The sequence below is a fragment of the Phragmites australis genome, chromosome 11, assembly GCF_958298935.1.
Source record: "Phragmites australis chromosome 11, lpPhrAust1.1, whole genome shotgun sequence".
Classification (NCBI taxonomy): domain Eukaryota; kingdom Viridiplantae; phylum Streptophyta; class Magnoliopsida; order Poales; family Poaceae; genus Phragmites; species Phragmites australis.
Window position 1 is genome coordinate 28,434,767 of NC_084931.1, and position 23,493 is coordinate 28,458,259.

At 45.8% G+C, this 23,493-nt stretch overlaps 3 protein-coding genes across 3 annotated transcripts; 2 read left to right on the forward strand and 1 right to left on the reverse strand.

The window, feature by feature from the left end:
* The first annotated feature begins 1,212 nt into the window (after positions 1–1,212).
* LOC133885549 (uncharacterized) lies at positions 1,213–3,238 on the forward strand. The gene is made up of 2 exons (XM_062325278.1): positions 1,213–1,618; positions 2,931–3,238. Exons 1-2 carry the CDS (start codon positions 1,321–1,323, stop codon positions 2,963–2,965), a joined length of 333 nt encoding a protein of 110 aa, XP_062181262.1. The 5' UTR covers positions 1,213–1,320; the 3' UTR covers positions 2,966–3,238.
* Positions 3,239–3,685: 447 nt separating this feature from the next.
* LOC133884123 (uncharacterized) lies at positions 3,686–6,525 on the reverse strand. The gene is made up of 6 exons (XM_062323490.1): positions 6,077–6,525; positions 5,537–5,704; positions 5,108–5,221; positions 4,763–4,951; positions 4,239–4,391; positions 3,686–4,126 (listed from the first exon to the last, which is right to left on the reverse strand). The coding sequence occupies exons 1-6, from the start codon at positions 6,281–6,283 to the stop codon at positions 3,686–3,688; spliced, it is 1,272 nt and encodes a 423-aa protein (XP_062179474.1). The 5' UTR covers positions 6,284–6,525.
* Positions 6,526–9,775: 3,250 nt separating this feature from the next.
* LOC133884124 (pentatricopeptide repeat-containing protein At1g11900-like) lies at positions 9,776–21,609 on the forward strand. The gene is made up of 5 exons (XM_062323491.1): positions 9,776–9,850; positions 18,986–19,003; positions 19,439–20,457; positions 21,235–21,396; positions 21,486–21,609. The coding sequence occupies exons 1-5, from the start codon at positions 9,776–9,778 to the stop codon at positions 21,607–21,609; spliced, it is 1,398 nt and encodes a 465-aa protein (XP_062179475.1).
* Positions 21,610–23,493: the final 1,884 nt, after the last annotated feature.

Below are 23,493 nucleotides of genomic sequence, written 5' to 3' on the forward strand. Positions count from 1 at the left end.
TTTTGAAGGAATTGTTCCGGCAGTGAACTTTTATTGTTCCGATAGTACAATTCGATTGTTCCTCCAGCTCTTTTGAAATGTTCCATGTTATATTTTTAAAATGTTTTCATGTATAATTTGAAATTCTCCTATAGTATACTTTTGGATTGTTCATGTGATATTAGTTCAGATATATGTGGTATACTTTTGAAGCAACTAAAATAGCATGGGAAAAAAAATACATCTTCGGTACTTGTCGGCATCTTAAAGGCCCAATAGAGTTAGATGTCCTCGTGGGCCGACCTGTTTAGGAGAGGGGCTACAGGCCACTTCGCTGGCAACCGTGGGCCATCACGTTGAGGACCTTGGGCCGTGAACAAGAGTGTTTGACCTGGCGGCCAACGCGGGCCGAATTGGCGAGTTGGAGGGGATGGGCGGCAGGCGGCTTCGCGTAGGTGTAGCCTAGGCAGGAGCTTTTTTATTTTTATATTTCGAAAATAAAAATTACAAAATAGACGTTTTTGTGAAAAAAAAATATAACATGGTTACTATCGCTGGTTGAAAGGGCTACAAACACCTGTCACCTATCCAACGGGCAATAGATTTTAAAAAATAATTTGTCACCTTTGCATCCGACAAGAGGTTAAAAGTATAAAAAGTGTGTTATGTTGCTTTCATAATTCAAAACACTATCGATATAATCATGAAATTTCTGAATTTTTTTAAGGATACTATGATCTAATTCTCCAAAAAAACTACTATGTACAATCAAACTTATCTTTTTCTGATTATAAAAGTAATTGTTTGAGTTATTTTTTAATATATATTATAGTATTATCTACATTATAGATTTTTCAGATTTTTCATGACTATTTCGATAGTATTTTAATTTTTTTAGAGTATTAAAATATTGTATTTTTATGTTTTTTAACCTGTCACTCTGCTTTGATAGTGTTTTGCATATTTTTGTACTTTTTTCAAATGAACGTCTATTTTTATAAAAAAATTATTTTCTAAATATATAAAAAATCGCCGAGGCAGACCTTAACAGGCTCCGGTAGCCGAGCGACCAGATAGGAAATTCGGTTACAGTGGGCCCCCAAATGTTGCATCAGGGAAACGGCCCAACTCATCCGGCAAAGACGAAAACCGTGGCCCAAATAGCAAGCCACGAAGGGGGGCCCACTTACTCCGAGAACCCGGAAAGCTGCGGCCCACTGGCCCAGCATCTCTTCCTCCACCGGAAAGGTCCTGAGCCATCCCGAAGTCCCCAACCGCTCGGAGATCTCGTCGTCGATCCGCCTCGACCCATCGTCATCGCCTCCCCGCCCGGCTCTCCCGATGGCGCGGCTGCACTGGCTGGAGGCCATCCTGCCGCTGGGCATCATCGGCGGCATGCTCTGCATCATGGGCAACGCCCAGTACTTCATCCACAAGGCCGCGCACGCAGGGTACGCGTTCTCCTCCCTCTCCCGATCCGTCTGCTCCGCCCCCCGGATCCCTCCCGTGCTGACGCGCGAGCTCCTCGCCTCTCTCGTTGTGTGTGTGTATGCAGCCGAAGCACATCGGGAACGACATGTGGGACGTCGCCATGGAGCGCCGCGACAAGAAGCTCGTGGAGCAGTCCTCCGGCAACTAGGTGCGGATCAGATCCCATGCCCCTGCTCTCTCCGTGGCCCGTACGGGGTCCCTCTTGTCACCTCCGGGGATGCGTGTCTCTGGTGGAATTCGTGGTGCGGTTTGGGATTCTGGTTCTAGGGCTTGGCCCTGATTTGCGGCTGGGGCTAGGCTGTTCCTGTTTGTGCCCCCGAATAGGCGGATTTGGTCCTTCTGGATGAAATTTGGGCATTTCCCGTGGGGATTGTCGATCCATAGTGGCCTGTCATGGTTGATCGTTGTTAGCAAGTTGCGTTTGTGTGTTCGTTTGAGACTCTGTGGTGCTGTTGAACTGCTGTTTTGCTTGACTAAATTGGATTGCAATATGGTAGGCTTGCTCTGATTTAATCGTCATTCATTATAATCACTATGATGAAAATTGAAAAGCCTCAAGCTATCTCTGTTCCAGGAGTCTACCTTTTGCTAACTTTTTTTCAGATTAGAGAGAACCCTTATACCCAACACACTCCGATGCATTTTCAAAACTACAATTTTTCATAACAAGCAGCAAACTCATCACATGGTCATCATGTTATAGCGTTCCACGCTTCCCTTTCGTCATCTTGCGACTGCCTCCAAGTTCAAACTTTATCTTCTTTCTGAGCTACTGATAATAGTTCTTTGTTTTTAACGTTCATTTGCCTTGGCATTGTTCAATGTCATATTATTTTCTGCTTTTTACCGATCTCTGTTCGAAATGGTTTTTCCTTGATCGCTTTGCATTCCAATAGCCCTACTGATCCTATACGGATCCTGTACCACATCATAAACCACAATTGTTGTTGCCAAACTACCAGTAAGAGCAACTCCAACCCAGCCCACATCTGGCTCGCTACCCTATTATTTTGGGAAAAGCACACGAAACCAGTCTCCAACCCGCTTGCTACCCTCCTCGCTAAATTTTTTCGCTCGCTATTCCTCCTCCCTCACTCGCTACATGCAGCGAGCCACTCCCACTTGCTATCGGGTGCAGAAGGAGGCCAAGGGCAGCGCGGGAACGAGGGAGAGAGAGAGAGAGAGGGCAGCGGTGGCGAGGCGGTGGGGTTGAGCTCGAGCACTGGATTAGAAAGGCAGTAGCAGCGTGCCCGGTTCGCGCGAGGAGGGAGCTCGGGCGAAGCAAATCAGAGAGGAAGCCTGTGCCGCCCGCGCTGCCCTCCAGCGTGCTGCCTGCCCTGCCGCCTGCACGCACAGCCCGCGCCGGATTATTGGAATGATGCTCACTGCAGCTGCTTGTTAGCTCTGCCAATAATGTGATACAAGTCCACTGAAATGGTAATGCATGTTTCTGAGTGCAGGGTATGGCTCTGCCTTGAACTTTTCCAGATGTTGACACGAAGCTCTTTCAGAAGCCTAGAACTGCTGCTCTTCAGTTTCCTTGTATAATGGGAACCAAGGCTTATGTTTTTGCTTGAAATCTCAAACAATTGGGAGAATAATGTGTATCTTGAATCTGCTTAGCTGAACAAAGTTGGTATCCGTTGTAAATTGTTGTACCCATTTATCTCCTTCCAAGGAGTTGACTCATGGAGAAGAAGATACTGTCTTAGGTCGCAATGGCCTTTCACAAGTACGTTCTAATGTATCAATGGTGGGTTCAGACGGATTTTCAAGCTTGTGCAGCTGTAATGACAAGAAAATAAGTGTGGCGGGTCAAGGACGTTTTGTTCTGATCTCTGAGTGGAGCCGCCTGACTATAAAATTGTGGTGTTCTATTGTTGAGTCATCAGGTGTGCCTTTTGGTATGTGTTTTCTGGGAATGCTGAACCAATATCGTGGTTGCATGAGAACCCAAAGAATGAGAACATTTTACTGGGGCAGAATCACCACAATTCACCCGTCAGAACGAAGAGTCACAGATCGTGTTGATGTGATGCTCAAAGCAAGAGTTTCTTTATTTTCACCCTGATCAGATGAACTGAGAATTACATGCAACAAAACCACAATAACAAATCAGTGACACAAAATGTATCATCTACATCCTTGCACTACAGTTTCCACAACACAAAATGCCTCTCGTCAACCGTCGCTGGTCGCCTCTGGTGACGAGCCATCATCCTTGAAGCTCGGGCGACACGTTGTCAATGGTGCCGCCACTGTTCGTACTCAGCATCCGTGGCGACTCGCTGTCAATGGTGGCACCGCTGTTCGTGTTCAGCATCCGCGCCTCGTCAGTGTGCCGAGAGGGCGACTGCGGAGCGGTGTCCGTGCCGGCCGGCCATTGCAAGTGCTCCGCTTCCTCCTGCACACGGCGGGACGGTGAGGACAAGCGGAGATCAGCGTACTGCTCAGCCTCTGGTTCCGCGACATCGTCGGCGTCGGCGTCTTCCTCGTCTTCTTCCTCAATGTGGTCGTCGAGGTTGACGACGTCCTGCATGTTGAGCTGGTGGTACTCGACGATCTCCCGCAGGAACCGGTTCTCGCGGGCGTACACCGTGTTCTCGTGCGCCAGCCGCGCCTTCTCCGCGAGCAGTGTCTCCAGCTGCTGCCGTATCTGAAGGTGAAACACGCGGGCAGCAAGAGTGATTTCGTGCTACCATTATTGGCGGGCAGCATGCATGCAGGGATATGATGGATGCGGGCTAGTGGGTGATCGCGTACTGTACCAGGTCCTCGTCGGCGTCGTGGTTGCCGTCCCGGAGCAGCCGGTTCTCCTCCTCCAGCTGCGCGCACCGCTCCTTGGAGAAGGCCAGGTCGGCCTTCACCGTCTTCAGCTCCCGCTGGAGCAGCTTCACCTTGGCGGCCATGGCGTTCGCTACCTGAGGGGCACAGACCGGAAGCTGTTCTTTCATCGCCCAGAATGAACCAAAAACAAATACAATGAAAAAGGCTTCTCTCGTTCATAAGCCAGTGCTAAGTAAGTGCTACTCCAAGTAGGTGAGAAAATCAACAGGTAGATAGGTATTAAGTGAGAGGAATGGATGATCAAGATAAGCTGTGCATACACAAGGATAGGTATGCGAAGTTGCATTTTCCTACAAAGGAGTGCCCACTACTATCAAGTTTTTTCATTTGTAACGAGAAAAAAGAGTCTGGGTTACTTGCACTCGCAATTTCGCGTCCTAACGGTGTAGCAGCTGAGAGCTAGCGGCCACAGGTCCCAACGCACAAAAAAAAGGAGGCACCTTACGTCGCGAGAAGCCTTGATCTGAGGCGACTCCGAGTCAGACAGCATCGGCGACATGTCGGGGCTGGCCAGGCTCAGGCTCGTGCCCCGCAGGTCCATGCTGCAGGCCTTCCGCCTGATCTGCAGCTTCCGGGCAACGACCATGTTGCCGCTGCCGCTTCCCGTTGGGCTCTCGGCCACCGCCAGGCCCTCCTTCTGCAAGCAAACCACGGCGTCAAGACTCGAGGTTCATCAGCCTCTGAATGCTGTCATGCTGAAACGGGCTAAAAGCGGCGGCGGGGGGGGGGGGGGGGGGGAGGGCGGAGGGGGGAGCCTGAAACTATGAAACCGGAGGAGCGGAGGACTTACTTCCAGCACATTCTTGATCTTCCCTCCGATGTCCAGCCTCCCTTCTGATACTTTCTGCGACGCAGGGCTCTCCGAGCTTCGGACTCGGTCGTAGGACCAGCGAGATTGAGAAGGCTGAAATCGCGCGTGGGAAGCGCAGAAAAACAGAGGTTAAGCTGAAGTGAACGCGCAGCATGCATACTTACATATAGATCACATGAGGAGAAATGGATGGCAATTGGCAAACGAAATCTGAAGATGTCATCGTGAAACATTCGTTCAAACGGATTGTTAAAAGTACAAGTGAATTACTCATCTTTTCTCGTCAGTTTAAGTTTTTGGGTAAGTTGGTCATTGCATACAGCTCAATACGGATGAACGTTTTCGTACATTGAACATTGTGTAAGAGGCGCAGGTTACTCTCTCTTCGGGAAGTTTCAGAATTCTTACCTGGCTGTCTCGTGGTGTGCCATTTTCGTCGAGCATTACTTTGGCTTTCTGTGCCACAACTCCCCATAATCCATGCTTGGCGTCGTCTTTTCTGGATAGCTCGAGGTCGTACGTTGGCCCATCGTCGTTTAAGCTTGTCGTCGATGTGTACAGCTGGGTGACGGGGTCCTGCGATGTTCGAAACAGATCGTTCAGAATCTTTGTTTCCACAGTTTCTCTCAAGAACAATTGCAGCATGTTCCTATATTCATCTTCATACCATACGATGCAGCATAAATTTCACAAAAAAATTGTTTTTTGTTATTTTCGTTCAATACGAATATGATCAATGTAAATGGCATGACTTTCGCAATCGATAAGCGCGTATCTTTTAAAGCTTTTGATCGGATCAACACGCTGACATTGGCCATTATTGATCAGTTCGGAAGAAACCGGAGATTGTATAACAGAGATTCACTGAGGAGGAGGGCGGAAGGAGCACACCTGCGCAAGATCACTCGGCCGGCCGTCACCTTGGGACGACAGCTCGGCGGCGAAGGCTGGCAGCTGGCCGCCAAGAGCGGTGGACGACGCCACCACGGCCTGCGCGGCCAGGGACGACCGTTCGGGGCGGCGGCTGTCATCGGCGAACCGCGTGGCGCGCGGTGACGCGATGGCCGGAGACGCGGAGCCGCCCGACGACGCCTGGCGGTGGTCCTCCACGAAGGTGGCCGACCGCTGGATGCCCTGCTTCCTCCGGTACGCCATCTTCGGCGGGGGGAACGCGCTCGCGAGCGGAGCGGCGGGGGAGGAGGCGCGATCGCGAGGCCGTTGCCGTTCTTTGATGGAACCGAGCTAGGCGACGAGCTCTCCCGTGTCTCCTCCCGTTCCGCGGGCGTGGAGCGGTGGGCGTGCCATGGCCGTTATTTGCCCGCCTCTTGAGGCAGCGGAGACGGGGGCCGCGCGCGGCGTGGGCTTCCCGTTGGATCGCATCGGACGGAGCCATCTATTCCATCCCCCCAGCTCGAGCTTTTTCTCATTTTGGCTACGGTTCTATTCCCGTTTCCTACGGCCGCTGATGACGGCCCGATATCCTAAATGATTTAAACATAGCTTGTTGTTGATAGTGCTGCGGAATCTAGTCCGTTACGAAAATCTCACCAATTTGCAGCGGTGATCCAGAAAATAAACTAGAGGCCCTTACTCTTTTCCCAGATCCAATTCCTCTAAGTCAGAGGAACAGTAGTTTGTGAGCGAGTACCGTGACATGATGCTAGACCATAGCAAATGTACTATTTATAAGGATACTATATCAATTTTATTGTACCAATATTATTGTAATGATACTACAATGGAGTAAAATAAATTGGCTCTACTCTACGTAAAATCAGAGGATCTCCATTCCTTTTTCCTATCTTTCTTTTCTTTTTCTCTTCTTATATTTCTTCCTTATTCTTCTTTCGCTTCCTCTTTATCTTTCATACTAAAAATTAAAAAAAGTTTAGACTCACAAGTACGCTCAGGGATAGGAGCTCGAGCCCCTAACCCCATGAATCCACCATTGCCGATTAGAGTAACATTTTATCGTCGTATCTCAAAATTGTGACATTCAGAGCCATCATGATACCAAAACCTTAGACTCTACTTCAATCAGTGGAACACTACGAAACCTACATAGTCATCAAAATTAAATCCCTACTACAAGTTATGCGAAGCCTTGACTTGTCTCGACCCCCCGGTCGACCCCTCTCCGTCTTTTTTTTTTAAGTGACAATCTAAATATCGAATTTTGAAGTCAAATCGTCAATACTAGTCGAGCTCACGGTGCAATTTAAGTGGAAACCGCGCAACACACTGTCGGTGTATTAGGAACCGGGGGTCCCCGAATCCCGAGGCCAGGCCAGCCATCCGCCACATGGCGCCATCTCGCGGAGTCTCTCCCGCGAGGTGAGAAAGAGCGAGTCCCAAGAGAAGGCGCTTGGGGCCACGGTCGGTGGCCCCCGAGTACCCCAGTTCCCCGATGATCCACAGAATCCAAGTACCGGGAAGAAAGTGCTCGGGGAGGTGTACGGCGACCCCCGAGCACCCTAGTCCCCCGGCGACCAGAAGAGCTAAGTACCGGGAGAAAAGTGCCCGGGGCCGCCGGCGGTAGCTCCTGGGCACCCAAGTATCCCAAGGGCCCACCAAAGGAAGTTCCGGGAGAGAGTGCTCGGGGCTGCGGGCAGCGGTCCCCGAGCACTCGGTTCCCCAGGATCCGTACAAGTGTGCCCGGGAGAGAGTGCTGGGGGGGTGAACAGTACCCCCGAGCACTCGGTCCCCCGAGGACAATAAAGGGCGTTCTCGGGAAAGAGTGCTCGGGGAGGTGAACAGTACCCCCGAGCACTCGGTACCCCGACGACCCAGAAAGCCCTCTGTTGGAGGCCCCCGAGGGGCCCACCGATGAGGTGTCAGCCAGTCAAAGGCTCAAGACCGCATTTAAAGAGCGTGCGTGGCCTGTCACCTCCAACTGCTCCCGCCGCGCTCAGCGTCAGTTCCTGCCACGTTCTAGCAGAGAGGCGTGGGGTTATTAATTGTACGGGTCCCGTCCCGTGCCATCCGGCCCGTCTCAGGATAGCGTCATAAGGACCAAGGCGTTCCGTCTGCCGCGCTGCTGTGGCAGGGAACAAGACAGGGCGGGCAAGCCGGGTCGCTCTGCGGCTGCCCGGTGGGCCCTCTCCACGGCGTCCGTTGCCAAGGCATTTATTGTGACGGATGACCGGACGTGCGACGTATTTTCCACCCCCGGTCACTTCGCTTAGAGGAAATGATGACGCCTTTTCCATTTATGGTGTCTCGGAACTCGTGCCCCCCTCCCGTTCGGGGCACGTTGCGGCCGGCGGGTACTTAAAGCAGCCGGCCGCACAAAAGAGAGAGAAAAAAAGAGAGCGGAACATATAGCTGAATGCATTTGGAATAGATCCTTAAGCTCAGAAGAACACAGCGCAAGAGAAACACGGCTGAGAGGCGAGCAGCACGAGACAGACTGAAGAACAAGGAGCCCCAGACTCTTAGATAGATCAAGATTCTTGTAACCAGCGACATCCTTGAGGGACTTTCTCAGGGCATTTATAGTATCCATACAAGAGTAGGGTGTTACGCCCCCGTATGGCCCGAACCTGTCTAAATTCCGGTGCATTTACTTCTTTTTGCACTAGGCCACACCACCGCCACTGGCTGTTGCATTCATTCCCATTTATTTCTCCGACGAACAGACTCAGGATCATCCCCCGGCCGAATCTCTAAAAAGGAGTCTCTCGGGATCCCTGCGACTGAAATTAATCCTCCGACACACACCCATCATGTGTTCGTGTCACTCGAACACTCCATAGGACGCGCACCTGTGCCTTTAGTGACCTAGTCACAGTTAGGATAAAAAATCTCGTTAAAATTTTGATGAAACTAAATATCTAATTATTAAATTTTCTTTCACCGATTTATAGGACTTACAAAGTAGAAGAAAAATGACCAAAATTTTGTAAATTTTAGTCTCTTCGTCGCCGGTGCACAAAAAAATTATAAAATAAAATTAAAACCCCTGGCCACGGTTAAAGAAGTCAACGGATAAAATACCCACAAGTAGAGGTTACCCAGACCTGTATTCGTGAGCTTATAGCTAAACATGTACTCATACCCGTTATCCATCACGAGTAAGAAATGCTACCCATACCCGCGGATATCTTATATCCACGGGTGCGTCCGTATGCCAGTCCACAACACGAGTTTACAGGTAATTAGAGCAGATTTATATACCTAAGCTCTAATTTTATATATCTAATAATGATTTGAGTCCACATGTAAGATGATTGGAGCGGGTTACGGGTTTATAGGCACGGGTATATCTTTATCTTGCCCATGACATTTTGCTCATTAAATTTAGGATCAAATCTGCACCCGTACCTATAAATAAACATTGAAACTCAAAACTCACACCCGTCAGATTTCTTACCCACAGGTACATGAGTAATCTCTACCCGTTGCCATCTTTAGCCACGGTTCCCCTCACGTTGCGGCCCTGTTGTCTCACACCGCTCGCGCTCAGCAACCGTCTAAAGCATTTCCAAAAACACCTGTCATGCCCGTGCGCCCCAAAACCCACCTCCCCCTCGCCTAAACCCCCAAAACACCATAACGGCACGTATGCCCTCCCGCTGCTCGTCGGATGGCCTTAGCGGCGCGAGGTAGAGAGGGCATGTGCGACTCTTCTAGTCTTCTTCTATTCAGATGTGGCAATTCCCTCCGGCCGTGGTGCTCCTCCTCCTCCAACGCTCGCTCGCCTCGTTTGTGCTCCTCGCTCCGGTATCAAACTTCCCAGCTCCCCCTTTTTTTTGGTTTTACCCGAAAGAAATTCTATTGCGGTGCTTGGTTGGTGTCAGCTCGTAACAAATTTGGGAATCTGAGCACAATCATACTTGAGTCGTGGCTGCGCTTTGGCACTTTCTTTGGTGGCCATTACTGTGAGGGTGTAGCCGCTGCGGGAAGGGACGGATTTCACATGTACACACACACACACACACACACACACACACACACACACACACACACACACACACACACACACACACTCTTCACCTCTCACTGGCCAACATGGCCCACACTCCTAGTATACAACCTGGACACGACTCCAACTCTCGCATGCACATACCAGCTAGGCAGCGTCGTCTTCATCAACTTGTCGGGCAAGCTACCGTTGCGTATTTTTAGGAATCCGTCATCTATTCTGTAGAGCCGGAGATGTCCAGACCATCAGCTGCAACAATACTCCCCCCTTGAGAAACAGCTTGTCCCTAAGTTGGTGCAGTGGGATAGCACTAACATACAACATAGTAGTCTTCCCAAGTTGCCATTGATTCCGGAAGAGAAGACCATTTGACTAGAATTTGTGTCATTGCCGTATTCCCTTTCTTTACCAATCGGCGATCCAATATGAGCTCGGGCTGAAGGTTTGCTAAATCCCATTCCTGGTAGTCAGGTATCTCAGCAAACACCGGTGTATGATTATCTACAAATGGCTTCAATTGTGAAACATGAAAGACCATGTGTATCTTACAAGTATCGAGCAATGCAAGACGGTATGTAGCTGAGCTAATGCAATATGTGATGAGAAATGAACCAAAATACTTGAAAGAAAGTTTCAAACAAGGTCTATTGACCAGAGAGGATTGAGCATAAGGTTGCAACTTAAGTAACACCTTATCACCAATTGGGAACTACCTCGGTGTGCAATGTTTGTCTGCTTACAATTTGATCTTTTTTTTGTGCCCGAGCCAATTGATTCTTCAAAAATTCAGAATATAAGTGTCTTTACTGCAACATGACTGACACATCAGAATTAGCTGAAGTTTGAAGATTGGGTATGGTGCCAAAATTTGGCTTAACACCATATAGAGCTTTGAAAGTAGAACAACTGAGAGAGGAGTGGTGGCTAGTGTTGTATCAAAATTCTACAAGTGCTAGCCATTTGGACCATTTAGTTGGTGAATTATGAACAACACACCTTAAGAACATTTCTAGCGATTGATTGACACGCTCAATTTGACCATCGGTTTGTGGATGGTAAACCGTGCTTAACTGCAATTTAGTATCCATAAGTCTAAATAACTCTTGTCAGAAACTGCTGGTAAAGACTTTATCTCTGTCTAAAACAATAGACAATGGGACTCCATGAAGCTTGAAGATGTTATTGAGGAATACCTTGGCCACATGTTGAGCTGTAAATGGGTGTTGCAGAGGTAGAAAATGGGCATATTTAGTGAATCTGTCCACAATAACTAGAATAACTGAATAACCATCTTGTACGATGTTATTTTGTCGTATATTTGCATAGCATATACATTCGCATAAAAAAAGAGGGGAAGTTTGGCCGGCCCAACCCTTTTCTCCTGGCCCAAGCTGGCCCAGCTTTTTCTCCTTTTCCCGGCCAGGCCGACCCAGCCCGAGCGCTCCTCTCTCCTTATCCTCTCCTTCACCGAGCCAGCTCAAGAGAGGGGCCGCCCCTGTGCTTCTTCTTCGCCTCTCTCCCTGGGAGCGCGCCCTGTGCTTCTTCTGCTCTCCCTGTGCTGTCTATCCCACCTGCTCTCCCCGCGCCACATCGCCCATGCGCCAGAGCTGGTCGTATGTAGCCGTTGCGTCGGCTGTGTTGGCATAGCCCCCTTTCTATTTAGGAGCTGCTGGTTTATCGTCGTACTTGCTATCTTCTCTTGGTGCTCCCAATTGTGGGTGTCAAATAGGGAGCTTTGTGCCATGGATGGTCAGGCTATTGCTATGAGGTTCTGTTGAGCTCCCTGGTTTCTGGGTAGCCTCACCGTGGCAGGGTGATGATATTTGCCTTTTGAGTGCTTGTGTTGCCGGATGATGGTATTCCTGGCCGTGTGATGATGTTGTTGCCAGATGGAGTATTCCTGGTTGCTGGTGCTTGACTGCCCTTTGCTATTTTTCACCTAATGATGTTAGTTATGGTTGGCCTTGTTGTTAGATGAAGTGGCTCTACTGACAGTGAGCTTTGTTGCCAAATAAGGGTACTTATTGCCTATTGTTTCCATTGCCTAGCTATTTGATGCCTGGTGGCTTGGTGATGCTGGTCGTATCATATATGTATGATGAGTATTGGGGCTCATGATTATGATGCATTTGTGGCCTTTTGCCTTTGTGGCACTTTACCACCTCCATGGCTTGTCGCCTGTGTGGCTGGGTTGCCTGTTGCCTTCAGAGTTGGCCGATGAGGATAAGTCCGAGGCCTGAGGAGGTTTAGTGAGCTAGGAACGACACCAGGCTCCTAGTTGCGTCCCAATTGCCACACTGGGTGCCGTGCTCCTAGCTCACCTCGATCATACATACATGCTGAGGCTATTTAGCCAATGATGACACGCGATATATAAGCAGTCCAAAAAGCTTATGCTAGACAGTCATCCCGCCTCTCTATTTTTTTAATGCAGTCACTTTGCTTGGTCTTTGTTGTATGTGACTACAGTCTTGCAGATTTGGAGACGATATCTATATGACGACCGCCAGCGCAGCTTAATCGGAGGTAGCCCAAGAGACGGACGTAATTAACCGGAGGCTTCACGAGGCCACAGGAACCAGGAGGACACAGTCACCAAATGTTTAGTCAGATACACGTGTGCATGTGTACAGCATATGTGATAGTGAGATGTAATCGGAAACTTGTACTTTATGGATTAAAATGGATTAATAAAGTAACAATGTTTCAATTTAGTTATTGTCTCTTTACTTTGTATATTTTGTGTATATTGGCACACCCGCAGTTGATATATTCAGAGTTAATACAATACACCAATTTGAACGTCGTGTTTTGAATCCGTGAAACACATCTGATTTAGGTAATCCCTCAATGAAGTCCATTGACAAGTCTTGCCAAGCACCAACAGGGATGAGCAAGGGTTGAAGAAGACATGGAGACTTGCAATTCTCATGTTTTGCTTGCTGACATATGGCACATTGTTTGACAAAAATATCTACAGCAGATTTGAGGCCAATCCAAGTAAAAAGCTTCTTAAGTCTTTGATATATAGCTTGAATCCCCGAATGGCCGCCCACTGCTGTGGAATGAAATGCATCAATAATTTTGGTTTGAAATGTTGAATTGGCTCCTATCTAGACTTTACCATTTCTTTTAATATGACCCCCTTCTAGCGTGAACCCCTTATCATTGTCTGAAACAGACAGTTCAGCTAACAGCTGCATAGCTTGAGGATCATTGTGATATGAATGAAGGACTTCTTGTATCCACTTAGATTGGCAAATAGATATAGCTTGAATGTTGAAGAAATGGCATATCCTAGATAAAGCATCAACCACTTTGTTCTCAATCCCTTTTTGTATTGGAAGCTGAACTGAAAACACATGAGTTTTTTCATAGCCTTCTTTTGCAGATCAGTAGAGAGGTGTTGATCATTGAAGTGACACAAACTCTTATGGTTAGTCTTAATGATAAAATGTTCTCTTATAAGATATGATTTCCACTTATCAACAGTCATCATAATAGTAAGAAATTCTTTCTCATAAGTAGGTAATTGCTTGTTAGCTGCACCTAGTGCTTTGCTGAAATAAGCCACTGGTTGTCCTTCTTGGGTTAATACTGCTCCAATTCTAGAGTCACAAGCATCGGTTTCAAGGGTAAATTGCTTGTGAAAATTAGGAACAATCAACACTGGAGTGGAACACATTGCTGCTTTGAGTTGCAGAAATGCCTCTTGAGCTTGAGCAGACCATTCAAATGACTTTTTCTTGAGTATATCTGTGAGGGGTTTTGTAATAAGAGCATAATGTTTCACAAACTTTCTGTAATAACCTATAAGGTCTAGAAATCCTTTGAGTTTATTAAAGGTGGTTGGGGTGGGCCACTTGGTAATTGCAGTTGTTTTCTCAGGGTCAGTTGATACACCCTTATCTGAAACAATGTGGTCCAAATATTCCAACTGCCTCTGAGCAAACGAGCATTTACTGATTTTCACAAAAAGTTTGTGTTGCATAAGAACTTGAAAGACCTTATCCAAGTGTTGGACACGCTCCTCTAAGGATCTGTTGTATACTAGAATATCATCCATGAAGACAAGAACAAATTTCCTTAAATATACAACAAAAAAATTGTTCATGAGACACTGAAATGTGGCAGGAACATTAGTGAGACCAAAAGGCATGACATTAAATTGAAAATGGCTATGGTGGGTTTTGAAAGCTGTCTTATGTTCATCCTCCTCCACCATTCTAATTTGATGAAATCCTGAATACAAATCCAACTTAGTGAAAAATTATGCATTAGCAATTTCATCAAATAGCTCATCAGCCACATGCATAGGAAACTTATTTTTAATAGTAAAGGCATTGAGTTACCTGAAATCACACAAAATCTCCAAGAGCCATCCTTTTTCTTCACTAAGAGAATTGGTGAGGCAAATGGACTTACACTTGTAGTATTGAGGCCAGATTTCAACATGTCATGAACTTGTCTCTCAGTTTCATCTTTTTGAAGTGGTGTGTATCTATAAGGCCTGCAGTTCATTAGAGTAGAACCAGGTATTCGTGAGATAGCATGATCATAAGCACGTTTGGGTGGAAGACCTGTAGGTTCTTGAAACACAGTCTGGTATTTCTGCAGGACATCCTGTATAGATGGAAGTATAGAATTGTTGCCATAATCTGAAGAGGAAGCTGAATCTTCAGGTTTTAGAATGACAGTAGCCCATATCTCATTGCCACTGTACCACTTGGATAATTTTTCAATAGATACTTCTAGGAATTGAGATGATGCATTAGAAAGAACACCTTGTAACCTAATAATGGTGCCTAGATGCTGGATCTCAATCCATTTAGAAGACCAATCACAAGTCATGGGACTATATTTTTCATGCCAATCCATCCCCAATACTAAATCATACCCAGCCAAAGGTAGTATCTTGACATCTTGAGTGAATGTGTGCCTTTGTAACCACCAACTAAAACCTTTGATCTCAGTGTCACAAGATATAGACTGACCATTGGCAACCTTAACCGACAGAGATGATATATGTGTAGGTGTATATCGTGTTCTAGGCAAAATTGAGGCATTTAGAAAGTAATGGCTGCTACCCGAATCAACGAGAATGAGGAGTACCTGATTTGCAACCAGTGCTCGCAACAGAATGGATCTAGGATGATCAGTACCAGCCAAAGCATTGAGTCAAAGGAAGGCTTCAGAATCTGTACCAGGTATCTCCTGAAGTTCCAAAGCATCTAACAATGCTTCAGGCAGAATTATGCCTCCATCACCAGTGTCAGAATTTAAGGCAATATGATGGCTTTCTGAAGTAGTACTACATTTGTGTGTAGGATAGTATTATTCACCACATTTGTAGCAAAGCCCATGAGTTCTACGATACTCCTTGAGTTGTTTTGCCTTTCAAACGTCTCCAGCACCCCATGACTGCTTGGGTTCAGACTTTGTTGATTGAATAACATAAGTGTGTTTTGGTGTATATGTTTAGACAAACACATGTTTGGATCTAGCCAATATAGACTCCTGAATTTGTGCCAATAGTGCTACTCTAGCTATTGAATCTGGTAATTGAACTTCCATCACTAGTCTCAATTCATCCTTGAGGCCCAATACAGATTGTGAGACTAAGACAGTTTCACTAATTGTCTTGCCAAATAATTTGATGTGATAAACTAATGCCTCAAACTTCCTTTTATAATCCTCCACTAAGCTAATTTGTTTGAGCAACAACAATTTGGTAACCTTGTTTCGATGTGTATTCACTTCAAATTCAGCCAACATTGCATGTTTGAAATGATCCCATGTGGCAATTGGGGTGCTCGATTTGAAGGATTGGTACCAATGTGCGGCACTGTCAGTCATATACAATGTAGCAGCAGGAACCTGAAAATGTACAAGAATCTGGTACAATCCAAATAATGATTCACATTTATCGATCCAAATTCACACATCGAAACCATCAAACTTAGGGAAGTCCATTTTGGGCATCCAATACGACCAAAGTGATGTTGCTGTGGAGATGTGGTGCATTGTTGAGCAGGAAGGGTGGAAGGGACTGGTATGGTATGATATACCTGTGTGGTGGAAGGTGGAGGTGGTGGTGCAGGTGGGACAAATGAAAACTCACCGAGGACACCATCTTTGACCGGAATCGTCAGGTGAGTTGGTGCTTGAGGCCTGAGCACATTGATAGATACCGCTTGATCCTGTGGAATCCATCCGATGGATACCATGGATAGATCAACTTTTGCCTGAAGCTGATCCAAACGATCAACTTGTGCAGAGACCTTGGAATCGAGATTCTCAAGGCGTTCCTTCAGCACATTGACACCATCGGCCTTCAACTCGATACAATCAAGCTTCTGCTGAAGCCAGTCCATGAGACGCTTCTCAAACTCATCCATGGCGTTGACCACTTGACGTACTTGAACTCCTTTCTTTGGTGGCGCCATTGTTTCCTACTCCAAGTTGACCAAACCGAGGTATCGGATTTATAGTGATCACTGCAGCAATTAACAACCTTCCCTCTGGGATTTTACCGCTCCAAACCGAGAGAATATAGAGGAAGATGCGGCATGACCTGGAACCTCTGATACCAGTGTAGCCACTGCGGGAAGCAGATGAATTTCACTGGAGAGAGAGAGAGAGAGAGAGAGAGAGAGAGAGAGAGATTTGCATAGGAAGAAGAAGAAGAACAGGAAGAACATAGAAGTGGTTGGCGTGGATCAGATATATGTTCATTGCATAAAATCAATTCGAACAATACTCCCAGTATTTATACTCTTCACCCAGGCCCGGCCCTTGGGGGGGGGGGGGCGAGCGGGGCAGCCGCCCCGGGCCCCCAAATCCCACGGCCCATTACTCCATTAGGTATTCTGTCGTTCTGACGCCATGACGCGCACGCGCCGACGCTACGGCCTACGGCGAGTCGACGAGCGCGAGACCCCGAGTGCGGACTGCCCTGCCTGCGCCTGCGCGGCTGCGCCCTGCCTGCTGCAGACGCAGCAGACCTGCAGTGCTGCCTGCCGCCTGGCGGCCTGCGACGCGCGGACGCGCCGTGCGGCACGCGCGGACGCGCCCAGCCGGCAGCCGCCCAGTCGCCCACGCCGAGTCGCCCGTCCAGTCGCCCACACCGAATCGCGACGCAGACGGCCGACCGCCGACGCCGGACACCCGTACGTCAATTGAAATCGATCGCTCGCACCAGTGATACTTATTTTCTTTTCCTTATATAAAGGAGACAATTTTGCTTGCTATGTACATGTACCGGCAGATGCAGACATGCAGTAGGTGGTGCCTTTTGTTCATGAGCCAGACGATCTGCTGCGTACGACGCCGGACGCGCTTGCAGTGATCCTCTCTGGGAAGGCACGGTACTAAATATCCCTGCATGAAGGCCAATAATCAGTTGACCTTCTATTATTCTAATTAACTTGACCTTCTAACTTCATGCAAGAGATATACTGGATTGTATCTAGATTGAGGCCATTGTACTGTACAATCACTCAATCAGTTAATTACATGGTTTTGTTTTGGTGATCAATTCTCAAAATATGCATATTAATTGTTAATTTGTTTTAATTTTCAGCGGGAAGACGTCGAGACGGTGGCTCGCGCTCGTCTAGTAGTTTTAGTCGACGGATTGGTGATTGAGGACAACGGTGAGACGGCAATTTGGCCTAATCATTGAGATAATAACTTGTCTTAATCATCTAGTTGGTGATCCTTGTAGTATTTCAACCACTAATGTATTTTCTTTTTAATTTCAGCATGTTCTTGAATTATGTCTTCTAGAAAGTATGCATCTGGCAGCGAAAAAAGGAAAAAAAGGAAACGAGTAGATGAGTTGGTGGAATCACAAAAGGGAGCCATTGACAAATTTTTTAAGAGTAATACGAGCAGTTCAAAGAACCCGGATGAGTTGGCGATAGCTGTTATGGAGGAACAACCTAATGATAATTCAGAAGACCAATGTCCTACAGAAGAAAATATAGATACCAATGAGGATGATAACAATGTGAGTGATCATGAGCATATATTTCAATGTTTCAAGGTATATTCGGGTTTTTACTGAGTTCAAACGCCTTGAAGTCACTGAATAATATTGAACTAATAGATTGCTGTACTAAATTTGCAAAAACTTTCAATCTGCATGGTTCATCTGATGTGGAGTTAAATGATCTAATATCTGAATTAAGGGTTATGCAATTGACTTTGCCAGATAGAAGAATGTCTGCTATGGAGATTTTTGAATTTGTTAGAGAAGTGGACTGCTATCCTAATATTTCTATTGCTTATCGAATCTTATTTACTGTACCTGTGACTGTGGCATCGGCTGAAAGAAGCTTTTCAAAGTTGAAGTTATTGAAGAACTATTTGAGGTCAGTAATGTCTCAAGAAAGGCTAACTGGTTTGGCGACCTTATGCATTGAGAAAAATTTACTAGATGAGATTGATGTTGATACCATCATTAGTGACTTCGCTTCTGTAAATGTTAGAAGAAATTGTTTCAGATGATCTCCACAGGTAAAATTATATTTATATGCAATTTTACTTTGTAAGCTTAGCTACATTCATTGTGTCTAACATGTATAATCATATTCTTATATTTGTTTTAGATTTATGATAAGCTGGCTTCTGTTTTCAAGTTGGGTGATGGAGTCGTGATTGCTAATTTTGGTGCTGATAAATACAGAGACTTGACTGAGAAGTATGTCTTTATTTTACCCTATTATATAGTCATATGTCTCGTCTATATCTTGTTTTCTATGTTTATGTTATTATGTACTGGAACATGCTAGTTTTTCCATATGATACATACAACTGCTATTTGCTTGATATAAAAAAATACAACTATTACTTTGAGTCACTGTGGTATGTAAATATTTTAAAATTTATATTTAATAGGCCCCATTTTTAATCTCGCCCCGGACCACTAGAATATCAGGACCGGCCCTGTCTTCACCCCTCACTGGCCAACATGGCCCATACTCCCGGTATACAACCCAAACATGACTCCAACTCTCGCATGCACACGTCAACTGAGCAGTGTCGTCTTCATCAACTTTGCGGGCAAGTTACAGTTGCGTATTTTCAGGAATCCGCCTTGTTTTCTTTAGAGTTGGTGACGTCCAGACCGCCAACTGCGATAGAGGGTTTGGTTGATTGTATGCGATTTGGGTTCGGCACGAACTGAGATCCTTTTGGCGGAGAATTAGTAGATTTTATTACCTAGTCTTGGTTCATTAGAAAGTTTTGCTCAATTCAGGACCTAATTGTAGGAGCAGATGAACCTTTGAACCTGTTCTTTCTTGACCTTTGTTGTTGTGTGGCGTGTCTTGTCTACAGATGGGTGAATCGATCATGTAAGTTTCTTTTCATTTTATCTCCAGAGGTGCTTGATGCGTGCCCTGCTCATCGAGGAGCGGCCCACTACACACGCGAGTTCCATGACTGTGCGATACCTCCATAACTGTGGTTCAGCTGACAGTGATGAAGATGAGGCTATTGAGCCTTTTAGTCAAGATTGCTCGACCGCCACAGCTAGCATTGACTCAGATGATTCAGCGTGTACTGCTCATGTTGAGAAGCTCTGCAGATCTGGCAACCTCCCTGATGCTGTTCGGGTTCTGCGGCATCTGCGTGATGAGCAGATTCATGTCAGCCTGCACACATTTAACATGTTACTGCAACACACAGCTGAAGCAAACGATTTCGTTCTTTTTTCAAAGGTATTCAGGTACTTGATGCTTTCAAAACTTCCTCCTGAACTGACTTCATATATTCAGGTATTCAAGTTTGTAAGAGAAATTTTGGAAATCACACAAGGTAGAGATCCTACAGTGATGAATCGCATTATTTTTGCTGCAGCTAAATACGGAGAGATCGATAAAAGTTTGATCATATTTGAAGAGTTGAAGAAAGATCGGAGTAGCTTGGGTGTTGTCACATTCAACACTATCTTGGATGTGCTAGGGAAAGCTGGTCGTGTGGACCAAATACTTCTTGAGGTGAGGGTAATGGAAGAACATGGCCATCCTCCTGACATTGTGACATACAATACGGTAATAAACTGCCTGCGAAGGCTCGGCAGGTTAGATCAGTGCAAAATATTCGCAGGAGAAATGTCTGGGAGAGGCATCACTCCAGATTTGAGAACTTATACTGCACTAATTGATAGTTTTGGACGGGCTGGCCATATTGCCGATGCCTTGAAAATGTTTGACCAGATGAAGAAATCACATAAACCTTCAATTTATGTCTATCGTGCACTAATCAGTGACTTGAAAAAGGCTGGACAGTTTGAACTAGCACAAAAGCTCTCTGAAGAGATGAATTCAAGTGCTTCGGATTTATTAAGCCCTGAAGATTTTAAGCAAAAGTTCAAGGGGAGAAGAACCGAGAACAAAAGGTAAGAAGCCCCTGAGTGATATTTGATACCTGATTGATTCGTCTACGAGCGCCATGTGCAGATCCATAGTCCTATACTGCCAGAGATTCCAGGATAAGTTGAAATGTTTCAGAGAACGTATCTCTGAAAACATGATTACTAGGAAGACAATGCAATGATCTCAGGTAGAGAGAATCTATAGACGCGAATGGAACATCATTGCTGCAGGTTGCTGATACGCATTCAGAGAGCGGAATACACTTCTCCGGTTTCTCTTTTAGCAGTGCATGAAAAGATTTTCGAGATTCACCTTGGGCTGAGAAGACCAGGAAAGCTGTATCTCTGAGACTCTGATTCATTGATCTGTGTGTAATATGTGCACGCACTCGAGTCAACAGATAGCTGACCAACCACGACTATCATGCGAAACACATCTGTTTTGTTGGACTCCGTTGGAACTAGTGTTGTGTTGCTCTGCGCTTCTGCATGTAAAATTGCAGCTTTTGCCATTTCTTTTCAGCAGGAAGAGAGTTGAATCCTGGGTCAGGAGTTCCTTTTAGTCTATTTTTGTGAATCATTAGGCGTGAATCGAGACTAGATTCCTTTTCCTTTTCCATTTCTGTTTCCCTTGCAATCGAAAAGTATATTGTACTGATGTGAGTTGATTAAATCCAATTTATCTGAGTTCTTCGATCACCTTGTGTATGGATCGTCAATTTCCCGGGTGCTTTCACCCCGTGCTGGATGCTCATTCTCTTCGGGAATATGGCACGGTCTCACTGCTGCTATGCAAAGCAGGTTGGCGCCCCTGGAAGCCGTGTGGTCGTGTACTCGTGTGGAATCCAATGAAGCAGACGTGAACACCTCGGCGATGGGCAGCACCACCATCTCCATCGCCGCGCCACCTAGACTGCACGCGCGCTCGGTCGCTGCCCCGGCTGATGCTCGCGACGGCGCGATGTGCGGGCGGCGCGGCGCCTGGCGTGCTCGTCACGGCAGGCCGTTTAGATCTGGAAAGATGGGACTCTTACTCGCCATACCTCGTTCAGGAAAACCTCCAACCCAATGTCCACAGAGGCGAAAGCTCGCCGGAGCTCCGCCGCCGCGTCGAGGGCAGGGGAGAAGGAAGGTGAAAATGCCAAATGCCAGTCTAGTACAGAACTCAATAAATGAAAGGGTGTATCTGCAAATATCCATCTACTGCCTGCCTCGCCACCCGTCCATCGGGTCCGCTCGGCTTCATCCAACGGATAATAGCGCTACGCGATCAGAATTGTTTTCGATGTGGCCCATAATTGGATCAATATCTTTCATATAGGCCCCTATTTTGGATCGCGAATTATGATCCAATATTTTGCACTTCACCCCCCCGGTGGATTGCGATGAATGATCGGGATCCGATATTTTGCACTTTGCGTCCGGTTTGGATCCAATATTTTACACTTTGTCCTCTGATTTGGATGGCGATTAATAATCAATTCGGTTTTTAGCACTTTACCCCCTGCTATTTTACAGTCTACCCTAGTTTGTAGCGCTCTCTCCTCCTCCTGCCGCTGCCGTACGCCACGGTCGTCAAGCAGACTAAGTGTCTTTTGGTTAGATTGAGATTTTTGGTTTTTCTGTGTTTTGGTTTTTGATTTATGTCTTTTTATTATTAGTTTTTATAATAAATTTTTACTTTTTTAACATATAAAAAGTAGAAAAATTTATCTTAACTATCTTCTCAATTTTTTGTTTATTTTCTTACAAACCAGTTTTTCAAAAATAAACTTACAACCAAACAGATTGAGGACGTGCCGTTGACATCGCCAGGTGAAGGAGGATTTTTATTTTTCTGGATAGGCCCTCCTGCGTCGGGCGGTTGGGCTCTCCCTCTCCCTACCTCCTCTCCAGATCAAAATCCACGTCAGCGATGAACAGTGTTTTGTGAGAGGAACATAGGGATTTGAATCACTAGCGTAGTATAGAACTGTAGCTAAATCCACTTTACGTAAAAATTCTGTAGCATGCTGTTCCTGTACCATTATATCTGGTCTATTTATCTCTCGTGAAGTTAGAGTATCTCATTCCTTCCTTTCCTGCCATTCATTAGCTGTCCTTAGCATTCATCCTGGGCATTTGGTCTCCGTTGTCGATGAAAGAGGATGACATGATTTTTTATTTCTATATTTTTAAAGTAAAAAATTAAAAATATATGCTCTCATTTTGAAAAAAAATACAAATATAGATCCTTGTCGTCCGTCGGAAAGCCAACGGTCTAACGAACGACATGTTTTAAAATAAAAATATATATTCTAATATTTTAAAATTCAAAACACTATCGAAATAGTCATTAAAAATTCTAAAAAAAATCTATGGCGCAGAGGATATTATCCCAAGCTCTTAAAAAGTTTCAGACAATAGTATGATTTGTATAATGTCTCCTAAAAATTTTCTTTTTGTTTCTCATTGCGCATGTAATTTTTTGAGTTAAATTCTTGAAGAGCTATACGATAGTATTATCTACACATTAAAAAAAATTTGTAACTATTTAGATAGTGTTTTGAATTTTAAAAAATTGCATCCTGGCATATTTTCAACAGATAGCATGAGTCTAAATTTATAATTCTTCAAAATAAACATACATATTTGCAATTTTTTATTAGACCGGTATGAAAGGATTTCTAAAATAATTTTTTTCAGAACGGAATTCTCTCTTTTCTCTTTACAATTACGCTTGAAATAAAACTTTTAAAAATGAAAAAAATAAAGAGAATAAGATCTGTAAAAGAGAATAGGTAAGATAATAAAATAAAGAATTGGAATGATCTAAGGTATGACGCACGGGTAGCTGGATTTCGCGGGGATGGCAATGTCGTACCGGCCTTTTCTTTCCCCGTTCGGAGAAGCGTCACCGGACCACGTGCTTGATGGTACGCACGTACGCAGAGTCGCGGATGACATGAACTCGCAGGAAGGCGACGCGTGACGCGAAGTCAGACAATCTTCTGGAAATAAGCAGCCGGAGGAAGGTGACAGCGACTTGGAATGCTTGAGCAGCCAAAAGCAATCGCCGTT